General features: G+C 41.6%; 1 protein-coding gene across 2 annotated transcripts in view; it reads right to left on the bottom strand.

Annotated features, from left to right (window-relative positions):
• LOC143764711 (NXPE family member 1-like) overlaps positions 1 to 16,973 on the bottom strand; it is a 764,240-nt gene that overhangs the window by 157,426 nt on the left and 589,841 nt on the right. For both annotated transcript variants that reach the window (XM_077250568.1, XM_077250567.1), the window contains exon 5: positions 3,243 to 3,461. In XM_077250568.1, the coding sequence (XP_077106683.1) occupies positions 3,243 to 3,461 (219 nt within the window). The remainder of the gene's footprint in view (positions 1 to 3,242; positions 3,462 to 16,973) is intronic.

The raw sequence follows: 16,973 nt of genomic DNA, 5'->3' as shown, positions 1-16,973 counted from the left end.
GGACTTCGCGTAAGGAAGTTAAAGCGCGAATTTTAAGCAAACAACGCTGCCGGTTCCCTCGGTAAGGTGCAGGCTGCGTCGGAGAGGTGAGTATAGCAATATTTTTTATTTTAATTCTTTATTTTACACATTAATATGGTTCCCAGGGCCTGAAGGAGAGTTTCCTCTCCTTTAGACCCTGGGAACCATCAGGGATACCGTCCGATACTTGAGTCCCATTGACTTGTATTGGTATCGGGTATCGGTATCGGATTAGATCCGATACTTTGCCGGTATCGGCCGATACTTTCCGATACCGATACTTTCAAGTATCGGACGGTATCGCTCAACACTAGTCATAATTGACGCCTCTCCATTATTAATCTGGCTTAATGTCACCTTACAATAGCAAGGTGACACTAACCCTTTATTACCCCATATCCCACCACTACACGGGAGTGGGAAGAGAGTGGCCAAGTGCCAGAATAGGCGCATCTTACAGATGTGCCTTTTCTGGAGTGGCTGGGGGCAGATGTTTGTAGCCAGGGGGGGCCAATAACTATGGACCCTCTCTAGGCTATTAATATCTGCTCTCAGTCACTGGTTTTACCACTCTGGTGGAGAAAATTGCGTGGGAGCCCACGCCAATTTTTTCCGCCATTTAACCCTTTATTTTACAAGCTACAGTGCACACATTTTGCACATACACAATACTAACATTAGTAGTGTGGAATATGCAAAAAAAAGGGATATGAAATGGTTTACTGTATGTAAACCATGTGTCATATCCTGTCGGGTTTGGGAAGGAGAAAGAAAAAGCCGGCAATTGAATTACCGGCTTTTCACATATCTCGCGCTGAATTAAATATAAATACAGAATATATATATATATATGTGTGTGTCTCAATGACATATATATATATATATATATATATACATACTGTATATATGTTTTAACGAACATTTGAGCACATAAATCCATTAGATGTCGGTTTTGCAAGCCTGCGAGAAAATATCGCAGTACAGATGCCATACGGATTACATACGGAGGATGCCATGCGCAAAATACGCTGACACACCCTGCCTACGGATGACATACGGATCACTATTTTTGGAACATTTCTGCGTATTACGGCCGTAAAATACGGACCGTATTTTCATACGCTGAGTGTGACGCCGGCCTTAAAGTGTACCTATGAAAAAAAATTACAGACCTCTCCATTCTCTGTATGTGGGAAAACTTACAAAATCGTCAGTGTATCAAGTACTTATTTTCCCCACTGTATATGCCTCTAATCCCAAACTATCCCTCCTCCACCAGCTATTGCTATACTGAATGCAGATAACAACAGTTTTACAACAGAAAGCATAGTATGTAGGACTAAGGACTTTTGTTTTAATTGTACAGCGGTGGTATACAAGTACTGCAATAGAAATTAAACACTGCCTATATGCCAGCTCTAATCTAAGCTCTCCCTCCTAGATCCACTTTCCCTGATCTGTTTCCAGAAGAGAGAGAGTGCAGAGCTTCGTGTCACCGGGTCATAGGTGAGATCCGATGACGCTCTGTGGCCGCACATTCACAGTAATGCCATTACGGCATTACCGTGTACAATGTCTGCATGTTTACTGCCTTCCTAACAGCCTAGACATATTCAATAATATCAGTGAGGCATCTCATTGGCTCAAATTTATTCAACATCATGTCTATGTGGGCGTACATAAAGAGAAGTGTCTGTGCAAGCCTACATCCACAGAAGATCTGTGGTCAGTTCTCCAAGATGTTTAAAACAACCTTCCTGTCAAGTTCCTTTAAAAACTGTGCACAAGTGTGAGGCTACGTGCACACGTTGCGGATTGGTGAGTGGATTTTTCCGCACTGTTTTTGCAAAATCTGCCGGAAAACCGTACTGCTGATTACTTGCGGATTTGCCGTGGATTTACCGCGGTTTTTGTGCAGTTTTTGTGCAGATTCCACATGCAGTTTTAGGGTATGTGCACACGCTGCGGATTTTGCTGCGGATCCGCAGCGGATTTGACGCTGCGGATCCGCAGCAGTTTTCCATGCGGTGTACAGTACAATGTTAACCTATGGAAAACAAAAACCGCAGTGCACATGCTGCGGAAAATTCCGCGCGGAAACCAGCACCAATAGAAAAGTGCAGTTGAAAAACCACAGAGGAATCTGCAGAAAAAACCGCGTGAAAATCCGCAGTGAAAACCGCAGTGGTTTTGCACTGCGGATTTTCCAAATCCGCTGCAGAAAAATCCACAGCAGAATCCGCAACGTGTGCACATACCCTTAGGGTATGTGCACACGCTGCGGATTTTGCTGCGGATCGGCAGTGGATTTGACGCTGCGGATCCACAGCAGTTTTCCCAAAGTTTACAGTACCATGTAAACCAATGGGGAAAAAAAAACCTGTGCACATGCTGCGGAAAAATCCGCGCAGAAACGCAGCGGATTATTTTCCGCAGCATGTCAATTCTTTCTGCAGATTCCGCAGCGGGTTTCAACCTGCACCAATAGGAAAGTGCAGTTGAAAACCCGCAGAGGAATCCGCAGAAGAAACCGCGAGAAAATCCGCAGTGAAAACCGCAGTGGTTTTGCACTGCGGATTTTCCAAATCCGCTGTGGAAAAATCCGCAGCAGAATCCGCAAGGTGGGCACATGGCCTTACACCTGCGGATTCCTATTGAGGAGCAGGTGTAAACCGCTGCGAAATCCGCACAAAGAATTGACATGCTGCGGAATAAACACCGCTGCGTTTCCGTGCTTTTTTTTCGGCAGCATGTGCACTGCAGATTTTGTTTTCCATAGGTTTAAACGGTACTGTACAAAGCATGGAAATCAGCTGCGGATCCCCAGCAAAATCTGCAACGTGTGGACATAGCCTAAGTAGAAGGAGTGATGCTGTTTTTAAGACAAGGGTGGTCCCACCAAATACTTATTTGTTTTAGATTTTGATTTTGCTCACTAATATTGCATTTTGTTAAAAAAAAAACTTACACTATTTTTTAAAGCATTTTTACTTTGCAGCACTTTTTCCACACCTCCCTAAAACTTTTTCACAGTACTATATGCAACTTATATTTATTTAAATATGTAAATTATAATGGAGTATAATGTTGTACAGCCAGATATGTAATGTTATCTTTACAATATGATAAATGCCTGAATTATTTTTCTGGCTTTTTTTATTAATATTGAACTGTTATGAGAGTGCATAAGAATGTAAATAATATTTCTTCCTTAGACTTACTTTTTAGTTTGTCTTCAAAATATGTCATCCACTGATGCATTGTAGAATCTCCAAACATGTAAAAGAACTTTCCTTTCATACATGTGTTCAGTTCCTCCATAGTGTGATAGGTCTGCATTTTGCACTCTTTTGGGTACCATAAATTCTCCATTACATATCCACTGGGATATTCTAAGCTTATTCCAGTTTTACAGGGGTCTTTCACTTTTGAACTAGAATCTTAAGAAAACAAAACAAAAAAACCCATTATATTTAAATATGACTGCTTATGTGAATTTGTAAGTTGATAACATATTTTCAATAGATATTCAAACAGAGGTTGTAATATATAGCAATAATAATAAAAAATAAGAATTACATAAATAATAAATAATTAATGGTGGATATTAGTAATTATATTGTATTAATAGATGCACATAAAAATAGTAATAGCAAATTACTTATAATTATTAATATAAATATGACTAATAATTCTATAATAATAATACTACATTGATTCATTTTCTCACAAAATAACACCAACAGCATTTACTAACTCACAACATGATTGTGCGATCGTGCAAAAGCTTTTTCCTATACAGGTGCATTGTACTAGCCGCAGACTAATTGTGGGAAAAATGTTTTTTTACAGCATGTCTTTACATTACATTAACTATAGCTTTAGAAAAGAAACAAGGTTTTTAGCTCACTGTAGTAATCTATGATTGGTGCTTGCAAAGGTTCAATAAAGTGGTGATTGAAAGTTTGTGAACCCTTCAGAATTTTTACATTTTCTTCATAAATTTGACCTAAAACTGCAATGTTCATCAAATTTTCTGACAAGTCCTAAGGAAAACCAAATCAAACAAATAAGTTAAAAATGTTTACAATTTTTATTGAGGAAAATGTTCCAGTATCACATGGTCATCATGAGTGGCAAAGGTATCTGAACCTTTGCTTTCAGTGTCTGGAATCAGTATCCCTGTGCAGCAATAGCTGCGTCTAAACGTTTCTGGTAGTTGATGATTAGACTATCCTTTTGTATAACCACATCTCTATATTCGATCAATATGCTGCATGATCCACATTCTCTTGAGAATCAGCTCATAGACAGATGTCCTGTCATTTTCCTTTACAATTTTCTGGTATAACTAAGAATTAATTGTTCCAATATGTGCATGTTGTACAACTTCACACACTCCAGAAATTCCACATATCTGGATGAACACTTTGCTCATCTGTATACTCTCTAGGCACACACTGCACACATATACCCAGTGTATACATCAGCACTGCATACACACAATGCACACTTATTTACATATTGTATATCTGTATACATAGGGAGGTGTCACGTCGGACGCTGTTCAGACTAGGGGTACCGTCACACAGTACCATTTACATCGCTACGACGGCACGATTCGTGACGGCGTAGCATCGTATGATTATCGCTCCAGCGTCGTAGACTGCGGTCACACGTTGCAATCACGGCGCTGGAGCGATGCCGAAGTCCCCGGGTAACCAGGGTAAACATCGGGTTACTAAGCGCAGGGCCGCGCTTAGCAACCCGATGTTTACCCTGGTTACCAGCGTAAACGTAAAAAAAACAAACAGTACATACTTACATTCCGGTGTTTGTCCTCCGGCGTCTTAGCTTCTCTGCACTGTGTAAGCACAGCGGCCGGAAAGCAGAGCGGTGACATCAGACGTCACCGCTGTGCTCGCTTTCTGGCTGGCCGGCGCTCACAGTGCAGAGAAGCTGAGACGCCGGAGGACACACACCGGAATGTGAGTATGTACTGTTTGTTTTTTTTACGTTTACGCTGGTAACCACGGTAAACATCGGGTTACGAAGCGCGGCCCTGCGCTTAGTTACCCGATGTTTACCCTGGTTACAAGCGAACACATCGCTGGATCGCTGTCACACACAACGATCCAGCGATGTCAGCGGGTGATCAAGCGACGAAAGAAAGTTCCATACGATCTGCTACGACGTACGATTCTCAGCAGGGTCCCTGATCGCTGCTGCGTGTCAGACACTGCGATATCGTAACGATATCGCTAGAACGTCACGAATCGTACCGTCGTAGCGATCAAAATGGCACTGTGTGACAGTACCCTAGGTCATCCGACAGACAGCGGTAATTCCGCTTTTGACCACTATTTGCTCATTGGCGTCAGCTAGATTTTATCTAGCTGTTCCGGGGTTAATTTACCTAATCCTTGGATTGGAAGCTGGGCCATGCCCATTGCCTTTAAATAGTTCTCCTGATCTTTGGGCGTCGCCGATTATAGCTTCTGTCTTGTGCGTTGTTATCTCGGTCTGGTGAGGAGAGCTGGTGGTTGGAGATTCGTTGCTGGTGGTGTATTTTCCTTTGTCTTATTTACTCCTTCCTATATTTGTATTTATTTTGCCCTGCACATTTATAGTGTATTCCTGAGTGACTGCGGCGTGGTGTATATTTTCCTTTATCCTTGTCTGTGCTAACTGTGGGTATTGGGGAATAACATCTTCACTGGGTGGTGCGTGGCGGTTTCAGCCTAGGGCTGAGCTCAGGAGACAAGGTGAGGTTCGAGGCCTGGACATGCACACCTTCAGTGTAAACTCCAGGTAGAGGGTCAGTCAGGATTTCCCTAGTCTGAGGGAAACTGCAGGGGCCCGGGTTATTAGCTCTCGCTCACCTAGTCTCTCCCTGACATTATAATCGGCCCAACAACACAAATAAAAAAGGGGTTTCTTTTTTTTTTTTGTTTTGTCATGGATCCCATGACTTCCATAACCCGCCCGTTGGAGGCGCTGTCCCTACAGGTCACGGATAGAAAGATAGAAAGCAGAGGGTGGCTATAAATAGTATATTCTCTAAATGGGTCGCTGTGACCAGTGGGGTACCGCAGGGTTTGGTGTTGGGACCTATTCTCTTCAACATATTTATTAATGATCTGTTAGAAGGTTTACACAGTAAAATATCGATATTTTTACATGATACAAAACTATGTAAAGCAGTCAATACAAGAAAAGATAGTATTCTGATACAGAAGTATCTGGATGAGTTGGAAACTTGGGCCGAGAGGTGGCAGATGTGGCTTAACAATGATAAATGTAAAGTTATACACATGGGAAGAAGAATCAATATCACCATTACACGCTGAATGGGAAACCACTGGGTAAATCTGACATGGAGAAGGACTTGGGGATTCTAGGTAATGATAAACGTACCTGGAGCAGGCAGTGCCAGGCAGCAGCTGCCAAGGCAAACAGAATCATGGGGTGCATTAAAAGAGATCTGGACTCACATGATGAAAGCATTATACTGCCTCTGTACAAATCCCTGGTTAGACTGCACATGGAGTACTGTGTACAGTTTTGGGTACTGGTGCTCAGGATGGATAAAATGAAACTAGAGCGAGTACAAAGGAGGGCAACAAAATTAATAAAGGGGATGGGGGAACTACAAAACCCAGAGAAATTAGCAACATTAAGATAATTTAGTCTAGAAAAAAGACGACTGAGGGGCAATCTAATAACCATGTATAAGAATATAAGGGGACAATACAAATGTCTCTCCGAGGATCTGTTTATATCAAGGAAGATGACGGACACAAGGGAGCCTTCTCTGCATCTGGAGGAGAAAAGGTTATTCCACCAACATAGAAAAGGATTCTTTACTGTTAGGGCAGTGAGAATCTGGAATTCCTTGCCTGAGGAGGTGGCAATGGAGAACTCAGTCAAGAGGTTCAAGAGAGGTCTGGTTGTCTTCCTGGAGCGTAACAATATTGTATGTTACAGTTATTAGGTTCTTTAGAAGGACGTAGATCTGGGGATTTATTCTGATGAAATATAGGCTGAACTGGATGGACAAACAGCTTTTTTTCGGCCTTGCTAACTATGTTACTATGTTACTATTTTGTGAAACCTCTCTGCATTCCCATTAGCAGACCAATCACTTCAAATCTCCACAGATATTCCATTGATGATGCTTATATTGTATAGCATCCAAAACAACTGACAAACTTTCATACCTTTTCATTAGATGACATGAGTGAGCAATATGGATTGATGGTTTCATATTTCCATTGTGAAGCAACACTGCTTTCAAACTTCTCTGGGATGAGTCAATAAACAATTGCCAATCTTCAACAAAATACTCTTGATTCAGTTCTTCAAAGAGGCCATTCACATTGTTACAGTACACCATTGGTCCATAAACTGCGAAAAATTGTGTTCAAGTTAAAGAAGATTCTTCTATTTCAACCTAGATGCAAGAAGTTCAGCTTTACCGTTTGACAATGAAAGGTCTCTGATGAGATCATTTAATTCATGTTGAGTAAAACGTTCTGGCTGCTCCATCAGGTACATACTCATCTTGACTTGAGGTCTCTCCGTCTCTTCGCCAGTAGCTATAGCTCCACAGTCTTCATATTCTACTTCTTTTTCATCCAATCCAAACAATGGTGGTACAAAAACTGGCAAGGTACCATCATGTGGAACTGGCCTAATCGCAGATTCAAGTTCAGGGTAATTAACCTTATATTTGTTCTTTGCGGAAAAGCCCTTCAGTTTGACAAAACAAAAGTAACAGTCATCACTATGATTTTGGGGTTCTCTCCAAATCATGGGAACAGCAAATGGCATAGCCACTTTCCTCATATTCATCCAGTCACGAAGACCATTTGAACAACTTGAGCATATCACATGAGGGGCCCAGCTTTTGTCTTGATCACCAAGTGGACAGTTAAAGTACATCTGGTACATCTTTTTAATATCATGAGTGATTGAACGTACTTGGCCTTTTGGTGTAAAAGAACCACACACATCGAAGAATCTGTTCGGCTGATTGATACACTGTTGAGGAATTTTTCTCCTTTAAATCAGATCAAACAGTAGAGTAAGTTCAGTTCAATGGTGGTGAAAAACTCAAAAGAAAATGCGATGAGCCGAACGACTATATGTAGATATTTCCGCAGAGATGACAGAGGCTGCTTGTATTTAGAACTGATTTTACTGGAGGTAATCTGTTAGATAACTATATACAGTTGTGAGGTAAATGGGTCAGCCAATTCCTTACAGATGAACATTTGCAGACAGGCAGTTTCTCAGTGTCATATTGGCTGCTTTCAGGTTCTCTCTCTGGGGAGATCTTCACTCAGTTACACCTCAGTGGCTGAGCTGTTTTCTTCCCTCTGAGGTGACTAGCCCTCCCAGAAATGCAGTAAAAGTCCTTTCATAATGGCGGCTGTCTGCTGCCTTCCCTTCTATCTCCCTGTGGCAGGGCTCAGATCCCTGTAGAGGCCTGTCTCCTGTCAGAGTCTCACATACCAGTCCTTGTTGACATCACCATCCTTTCCTGACTGACTCAAATCTTACTGCCTCATAACAGTTAGCTCCTCCCCATAACATGTGACTTTCCGAGAAGCAGTCATTGGTTGACTGCATTGTTAATACTCCTTCCCATAAAACTCACTAAAACCTTTACTAATGTTGTCCCTGTAAGAAAATTCACAATTACGTAAGACAAGCAAAGAAATGGGAGTAACATAGAAAGAACCACATACATTGCCTGTTTGTTAGGGAATCTCCACATGTATTCAGGCTCTCTAGCACACGCAAATCATGCAGCTGGATCGACAAAAACAAAATCTCTGAGCATGCCAAATCTCGGAGGACACCTGAGCATTCTCTAGAAAACCCGAGCAATGAGTATACTCGCTCATCACTTGTAGAGATGTTTTTAGGGAAGGATAGTAATGTACCAACCAAATTGGAATAGGACAATGAGGAAAACATATACACAAAAACAGCATGCAACAACCTCCAATTCAGCACAGCATCTCCAAGGAGCTAGGAAGCAAAGCATTCACTGGCAAGGAAGAGAAGGTCTGATCAGATTTTATGGGGAGAGGAAATTACCAGGTCAGGAACAGCTGTGAGATGGAGCTGCAAGTTTCTAACCAGCACAGAAAAGGTTGATAACCTTTTTAGCACCAAAGGGAAGAAAATTCATTTAAAATCAACCACAAACACACTGGCTAAATGGAATATCTGAAATTCACAATATATAGTGATTCCCAATATATAGTGATTTTTAACCCCAGATCTTCCATTAGGACGTGACCTGCTCATGATATTTGTATTTTGCCTTTGACTCTTGGGTCAGCTCCTGCAAACCTGGGGACCTTCCTGGAGTGGCATCTGGTGACTATTTGAACAACCCAAGCCAAATTTCACCATCAGAGGCTCTATAGAAGACCAGGTAGTCAGTTAGTTATGCCCTTCTAGGGTCAGCCCAGCTAGTGGCGCAGTGGGTCAACGCCGACAGTCATCACAACTGTTTTTAGAGCTGTGATTTTCCTGTAAAAATGGCCAAATTGCCTGTTTATTGTAATATTTTATTGTATTTGCAATAATGCACATGAGCAGGGATGGACAGGGAAATCATATCACATAGGCTCAGAATATGATGCCCCATGAAATACCCCACATCGTATGATGACCCCATGCATGATGTCAGCACAGTATGATGGCTGCACAAACTCCACACCACAAAATATGATGCCCAACACATTAAGATGGTCCCCACAGCCTCCTGTACAGTATGACCACTCCAAACCCCCACACACAGTGTGATGGCCTTCACTACCCTCACAAACAGTATGGCTGCCTTCACAGCCCCCATACAGTATGTTGATCACCATAGCCCTCCAAACAGTATGATGGTCAGCAATAGCACCTCATACAATATGATGTCCACCACAGCCCTCAAATTGACCAATTCGTAATAGGCCATACATCAGTGGCAATAAGGCGAACCTTTGTTTGATGAGACCTTAAACCTAATATTTATCAAGCATCCCTCACCTGGATTAAACGCCTACAAATTAAAAGGTCATGTAGGATCCAGCACTAATTAAAAACAGCCTTAGGCTGATGGGAGTAGTATGAAGGCAGTCGCTACCCCCAACAGTATACAGCAAAAAAACTCAGAAAACAGATAAGCACCCCAAAAAGAATAAAGCAAGTGTGAATAGGTGCAAGGTTTATGAATGCATAATATACAAATAAAAAATACAGCAGCGCACTGTAGAGCCTAAGATGTGTGCAAACATTGAATATTTGAAATTTTGACTTTTGACAGTATAATGTGCTCCACAGCGCCTATAAATTATGTTGGTTACTACAGTTTCTCACACAGACCATCACACAATATGATGTCCCTCATGACCCACCACACAATATAATACTTCACAGCCACTGACACAGTATAGTCATCACAACACCCATGCAATATAATGTCCTCCACAGCTCCCCATACACTATGATACCTCACAACACAGCATACAGTATGATACCCCACCACCACCCAACTCACTCACTTGTCATAGAATTCAATGCATGTCACTGCAACTTTTATTCTACTTGTCTATGATTTGGCAATATTGCTACACAGAACTCACGGCTTGAAATAGTAGTACAACCGCAAGTTACAGACAAGTTGCACAGATGTTTTTAGGTCATACAACTTGTCTGAGAATTGCTGTTGCACTACACATATTGCCGCATAGCTACAACCTAAATATACTGTGTTACTGAGGCTATACAGCGACTTTGTCTATGACCCAAGTTGTGCAACCAGAGATCGCTATGTACAGCTGCTAGTTTGCAGCATAATATAAATGAATAGCAGCGCATTGCGACACCAAGGGGACCACAGATGAGAAAAGCATGTTGCAAAAAATCCATACTGGGCGGATCCAACCATATTCAATTATACTATGCTGCAATGTAACAGCTACACATTTTCTTTGTATGCACAACCTGTGTCGCGGCCAAAGTCACCATGTAGCCCCTGACATACAGTATACTGGACAAGTGCACATGCAATATGTCTCTACATTCCAGTTCATTATATTTGTCTTTACGATTTATCATATTCTCAGAAAACATAAACACAAAATGATTGTGGAAAAATTAAACATTTCTGAAACTTTCAGAAATATTACTAACTAGCTGTACTACCCGGCTTCGCTCGGGTTAATGACTGCTGTTAGCAAAATAGAATGTGTTAACACAAATTTATTCTGCACACAAAAACCACAAAACAAATAGATAGAAATGTAATTATTAAAAGGCAAAAATTAAGCTAATAGAAGAATTTCACAACATATATTAGCTTTGTTATACTGAGAATGTCTTTGTTGCCTATATTAACCAATCAGAGCTCAGATTAATTAACTGTAGCAAAATAGAAGCTGAGCTGTGATTGGTTGCTATTGGCAGCCTGATAAATCCCCAGCCAACAGGAAGCCCTCCCCCTGGCAGTATATATTAGCTCACACATACACATAATAGACTGGTCATGTGACTGACAGCTGCCGGATTCCTATATGGTACATTTGTTGCTCTTGTAGTTTGTCTGCTTATTAATCAGATTTTTATTTTTGAAGGATAATACCAGACTTGTGTGTGTTTTAGGGCGAGTTTCATGTGTCAAGTTGTGTGTGTTGAGTTGCGTGTGGCGACATGCGTCTAGCGACTTTTGTGAGATGAGTTTTGTGTGGCGACATGCGTGTAGCAACTTTTTGTGTGTCGAGTTGCATGTGACAGGTTAGTGTAGCAAGTTGTGTGCAGCAAGATTTGTGCATGGCGAGTTTTGCGCGTGGCGAGTTTTATGTGTGGTGCGTTTTGAGTATGTGCAAGTTTTGTGTGAGGCAACTTTTGCATGTGGTGCAACTTTTGTACATGTGGCAATTTTTCTGTGTGTGCAAGTTTTGCATGAGGTGAGTTTTCCATGAGGTGAGTTTTGCACATGTGGCGAGTTTTCCATGAGGTGAGTTTTGCATATGGTGAGTTTTGCATGTAGCGAGTTTTGCGCGTGTGGCGAGTTTTGAGTGGTGACTTTTGTGTTTCGACTTTTATGTGGCGAGGTTGGTGTATGTGTGGTAAAATGTGTGCTGAGGGTCGTATATGTGTTCAAGCACGTGGTAGTGTGTGGCGCATTTTGTGTTTGTGTTCATATCCCCGTGTGTGGTGAGTATCCCATGTCGGGGCCCCACCTTAGCAACTGTATGGTATATACTCTTTGGCGCCATCGCTCTCATTCTTTAAGTCCCCATTGTTCACATCTGGCAGCTGTCAATTTGCCTCCAACACTTTTCCCTTCACTTTTTCCCCATTATGTAGATAGGGGCAAAATTGTTTGGTGAATTGGAACGCGCGGGGTTAAAATTTCACCTCACAACATAGCCTATGACGCTCTCGGGGTCCAGACTTGTGACTGCAAAATTTTGTGGCTGTAGCTGCGACGGTGCAGATGCCAATCCCGGACATACACACATACATACATACACACATTTAGCTTTATATATTAGATATACCTGTATGTAATCTCCTGTATATAGTATATACCTGTGTGTCATCTCACCTATATATAGTATATATCTGTGTGTCATCTCCTCCTGTATATAGTATATACCTGTATGTCATCTCCTCCTATACATAGCATATACCTGTATGTCATCTCCTCCTGTATCTAATATACTGTATAAAGCTGAATGTGTGTATGTATGTTTGTGTGTATGTGTGTATGTCCGGGATTGGCATCTGAACCGTCGCAGCTACAGCCACAAAATTTTGCACAGTCACATGTCTGGACCCCGAGAGCGTCATAGGCTATGTTGTGAGGTGAAATTTTAACCCCGCGCTTTCCAATTCACCAAACAATTTTGCCCCTATCTACATAATGGGGAAAAAGTGAAAGGAAAAGTGTTGGAGGCGTCGCAGCTACAAACACAAAATTTTGCACAGTCACACGTCTGGACCCCGATAGCGTCAAAGCTATGTTGTGAGGTGAAATTTTAACCCCGCGCTTTCCAATTCACCAAACAATTTTGACCCTATCTACATAATGGGGAAAAAATGAAAGGAAAAGTGTTGGAGGCAAATTAACAGCTGCCAGATGTGAACAAGGGGGACTTAAAGAATGAGAGCGATGGCGCCAAAGAGCATATACTGTACAGTTGCTAAGGTGGGGCCCCGACATGGGATAATCACCACACCACCATGGGGATATGAACACACACACAAAATGCGCCACACACTACCACGTGCTCGAACACATATAAAACCCTCAGCGCACATTTCACCATACATACACCAACCTCGCCACATAACAGTTGAAACACAAAAGTCGCCGCTCAAAACTCGCCGCACGCAAAACTCTCCACATGCAAAACTCGCCACACGTGCAAAACTCACCTCATGGAAAACTCGCCACACGCAAAACTTGCACACGCGGAAAAATTGCCACATGCACAAAAGTTGCAACACATGCAAAAGTTGCCTCACACAAAACTTGCACATACTCAAAAGGCACCACACATAAAACTCGCCACGCGCAAAACTCGCCATGCGCAAAACTTGCTGCACACAACTTGCTACACTAACCTGTCACATGCAACTCGACACACAAAAAGTTGCTACACGCATGTCGCCACACAACTCATCTCACAAAAGTCGCTACATGCATGTCGCCACACGCAACTCAACACACACAACTTGACACACGAAACTCGCCCTAAAACACACGCAAGTCTGGTATTATCCTTCAAAAATAAAAATCTGATTAATAAGCTGAAAAACTACTAGAGCAACAAATGTACCATATAGGAATCCGGCAGCTGTCAGTCACATGACCAGTCTATTATGTGTATGTGTGAGCTAATATATACTGCCAAGGGGTGGGCTTACTGTTGGCTGGGGATTTATCAGGCTGCTAATTTAGCTTACAAATACTGAGGTAAAAATACTGACCAAATAACATGTGAACGAGGTCTAATACAGGAGGAGATGACATACAGATATATACTATATACAGGAGATGAGACACAGGTATAAACTATATGCAGGAGGCGATGACACACAGATATATACTATATACAGGAGAGATGACACACAGGTATATACTATATATATAGAGGAGGAGATGACATTCAGGTACATACTACATACAGCAGGAGATGACATACAGGTATATACTATATACAGAAGGAGATGACACACAGGTATATACAATATACAGGAGCAGATTACCTACAGTTATATAGTATATACAGGAGGAGATGACATACAGGTATATGCTATGTATAGGAGGAGATGACATACAGGTATATACTATATACAGGAGGAGATGACACACAGATATATACTATATATAGGTGAGATGACATACAGGTATATACAGGAGGAGATGACATACAGGTATATACTATATATAGGAGGAGATGACATACAGGTATATACTATATACAGGGGAGATGACACACAGCAGGTATATACTATATACAGGGGAGATGACATACAGGTATATACTATATACAGGAGATGACATACAGGTGTATACTATATATAAGGGAGATGACAAACATGTATATACTGAGGTGAAAATGAGAGGTGTGAGGTGAAAATGAAAAGGTGTGAGTGCAAAATGAGAGGAGTGAGGGAAAATAGTGGAGTGATTGGAAAATGACAGATGTGAGGTCGAAATGACAAGTGTTAGGGGGGAATGAGAGGAGTGAGGGGGAAAATAAGAGGAGTGAGGGAGAAAATGAGAGATGTGAGGGGGAAAATGAAAGATGTGATGGGGAAAATGAGATGCGTGATGGGAAAATAAGAGAAGTGAGGTGCTATAACTAACCACAGATATTTACTATGCCCAGGCAACGCCGGGCTCTTCAGCTAGCTTAGATTTACAATCTCCATGCTTTTCTCATGGTCAACTTTATGTGGCCTGTTCAAGAGTTGGAACAGCCAAAAATCTGTTTGTCTTTGCACCTGAAGGAAAAACTAAGAATGTCGTTTATCAAAAGGCTCTCGAATAAGTAGTAGAAGATTACTTCACATTACTTGGCCAATTTAGTTAAATCTGTGTGGAATATCTCTGGTGTTGAAATATATGTTGTAAAATGCTTCTATTAGCTTAGTTTTTGCCTTTTAATAATTACATTTCTATCTATTTGTTTTGTGGTTTTTTTGTGCAGAATAAATTTTTGTTAACACATTCTATTTTGCTAACAGCAGTTATTACCCCGGGCGAAGCCGGGTAGTACAGCTAGTATACTATATACCTGTAGGTAATCTGCTCCTGTATATAGTATATACCTGTGTGTCATCTCCTCCTGTATATAGTATATACCTGTATGTCATCTCCTCCTGTATGTAGTATGTACCTGTATGTCATCTCCTCCTCTATATAGTATATACCTGTGTGTCATCTCTCCTTTATATAGTATATATCTGTGTGTCATCTCCTCCTGTATATAGTATATACCTGTGTGTCATCTCCCCTGTAAATAGTATATACCTGTGTCATCTCCTCCTGTATATAGTATATACCTGTATGTCATCTCCTCCTGTATGTAGTATGTACCTGTATGTCATCTCCTCCTCTATATAGTATATACCTGTGTGTCATCTCCCCTGTATATAGTATATACCTGTGTGTCATCTCTCCTGTATATAGTATATATCTGTGTGTCATCTCCTCCTGTATATAGTATATACCTGTGTGTCATCTCCTCCTGTATATAGTATATACCTGTATGTCATCTCCTCCTGTATATAGTATATATCTGTATGTCATCTCCTCCTGTATTAGACCTCGTTCACACGTTATTTGGTCAGTATTTTTACCTCAGTATTTGTAAGCTAAATTGGCAGCCTGATAAATCCCCAGCCTATAGTAAGCCCACCCCCTGGCAGTATATATTAGCTCACACATACACATAATAGACTGGTCATGTGACTGACAGCTGCCGGATTCCTATATGGTACATTTGTTGCTCTTGTAGTTTGTCTGCTTATTAATCAGATTTTTATTTTTGAAGGATAATACCAGACTTGTGTGTGTTTTAGGGCGAGTTTCGTGTGTCAAGTTGTGTGTGTTGAGTTGCGTGTGGCGACATGCATGTAGCGACTTTTGTGAGATGTTTTGTGTGGCGACATGCGTGTAGCAACTTTTTGTGTGTCGAGTTGCATGTGACAGGTTAGTGTAGCAAGTTGTGTGCAGCAAGTTTTGCGCATGGCGAGTTTTGCACGTGGCGAGTTTTATGTGTGGTGCGTTTTAAGTATGTGCAAGTTTTGTGTGAGGCAACTTTTGCATGTGTTGCAACTTTTGTGCATGTGGCAATTTTTCTGCGTGTGCAAGTTTTGCGTGTGGCGAATTTTCCATGAGGTGAGTTTTGCACGTGTGGGGAGTTTTGCATGTGGAGAGTTTTGCGCGTGGCGAGTTTTGAGCGGCGACTTTTGTGTTTCGACTTTTATGTGGCGAGGTTGGTGTATGTGTGGTGAAATGTGCGCTGAGGGTGGTATATGTGTTCGAGCACGTGGTAGTGTGTGGCGCATTTTGTGTGTGTGTTCATATCCCCGTGGTGGTGTGGTGATTATCCCATGTTGGGGCCCTACCTTAGCAACTGTACAGTATATACTCTTTGGCGCCATCGCTGTCATTCTTTAAGTCCCCCTTGTTCACATCTGGCAGCTGTTAATTTGCCTCCAACACTTTTCCTTTCATTTTTTCCCCATTATGTAGATAGGGGCAAAATTGTTTGGTGAATTGGAAAGCGCGGGGTTAAAATTTCACCTCACAACATAGCTTTGACGCTCTCAGGGTCCAGACGTGTGACTGTGCAAAATTTTGTGCCTGTAGCTGCGACGCCTCCAACACTTTTCCTTTCACTTTTTCCCCATTATGTAGATAG

This window comes from Ranitomeya variabilis, chromosome 4 (assembly GCF_051348905.1).
Source record: "Ranitomeya variabilis isolate aRanVar5 chromosome 4, aRanVar5.hap1, whole genome shotgun sequence".
NCBI lineage: Eukaryota > Metazoa > Chordata > Amphibia > Anura > Dendrobatidae > Ranitomeya > Ranitomeya variabilis.
The sequence above is the reverse complement of the archived record's forward strand: the minus strand, read 5'-3'. Positions and strand labels throughout refer to the sequence as shown.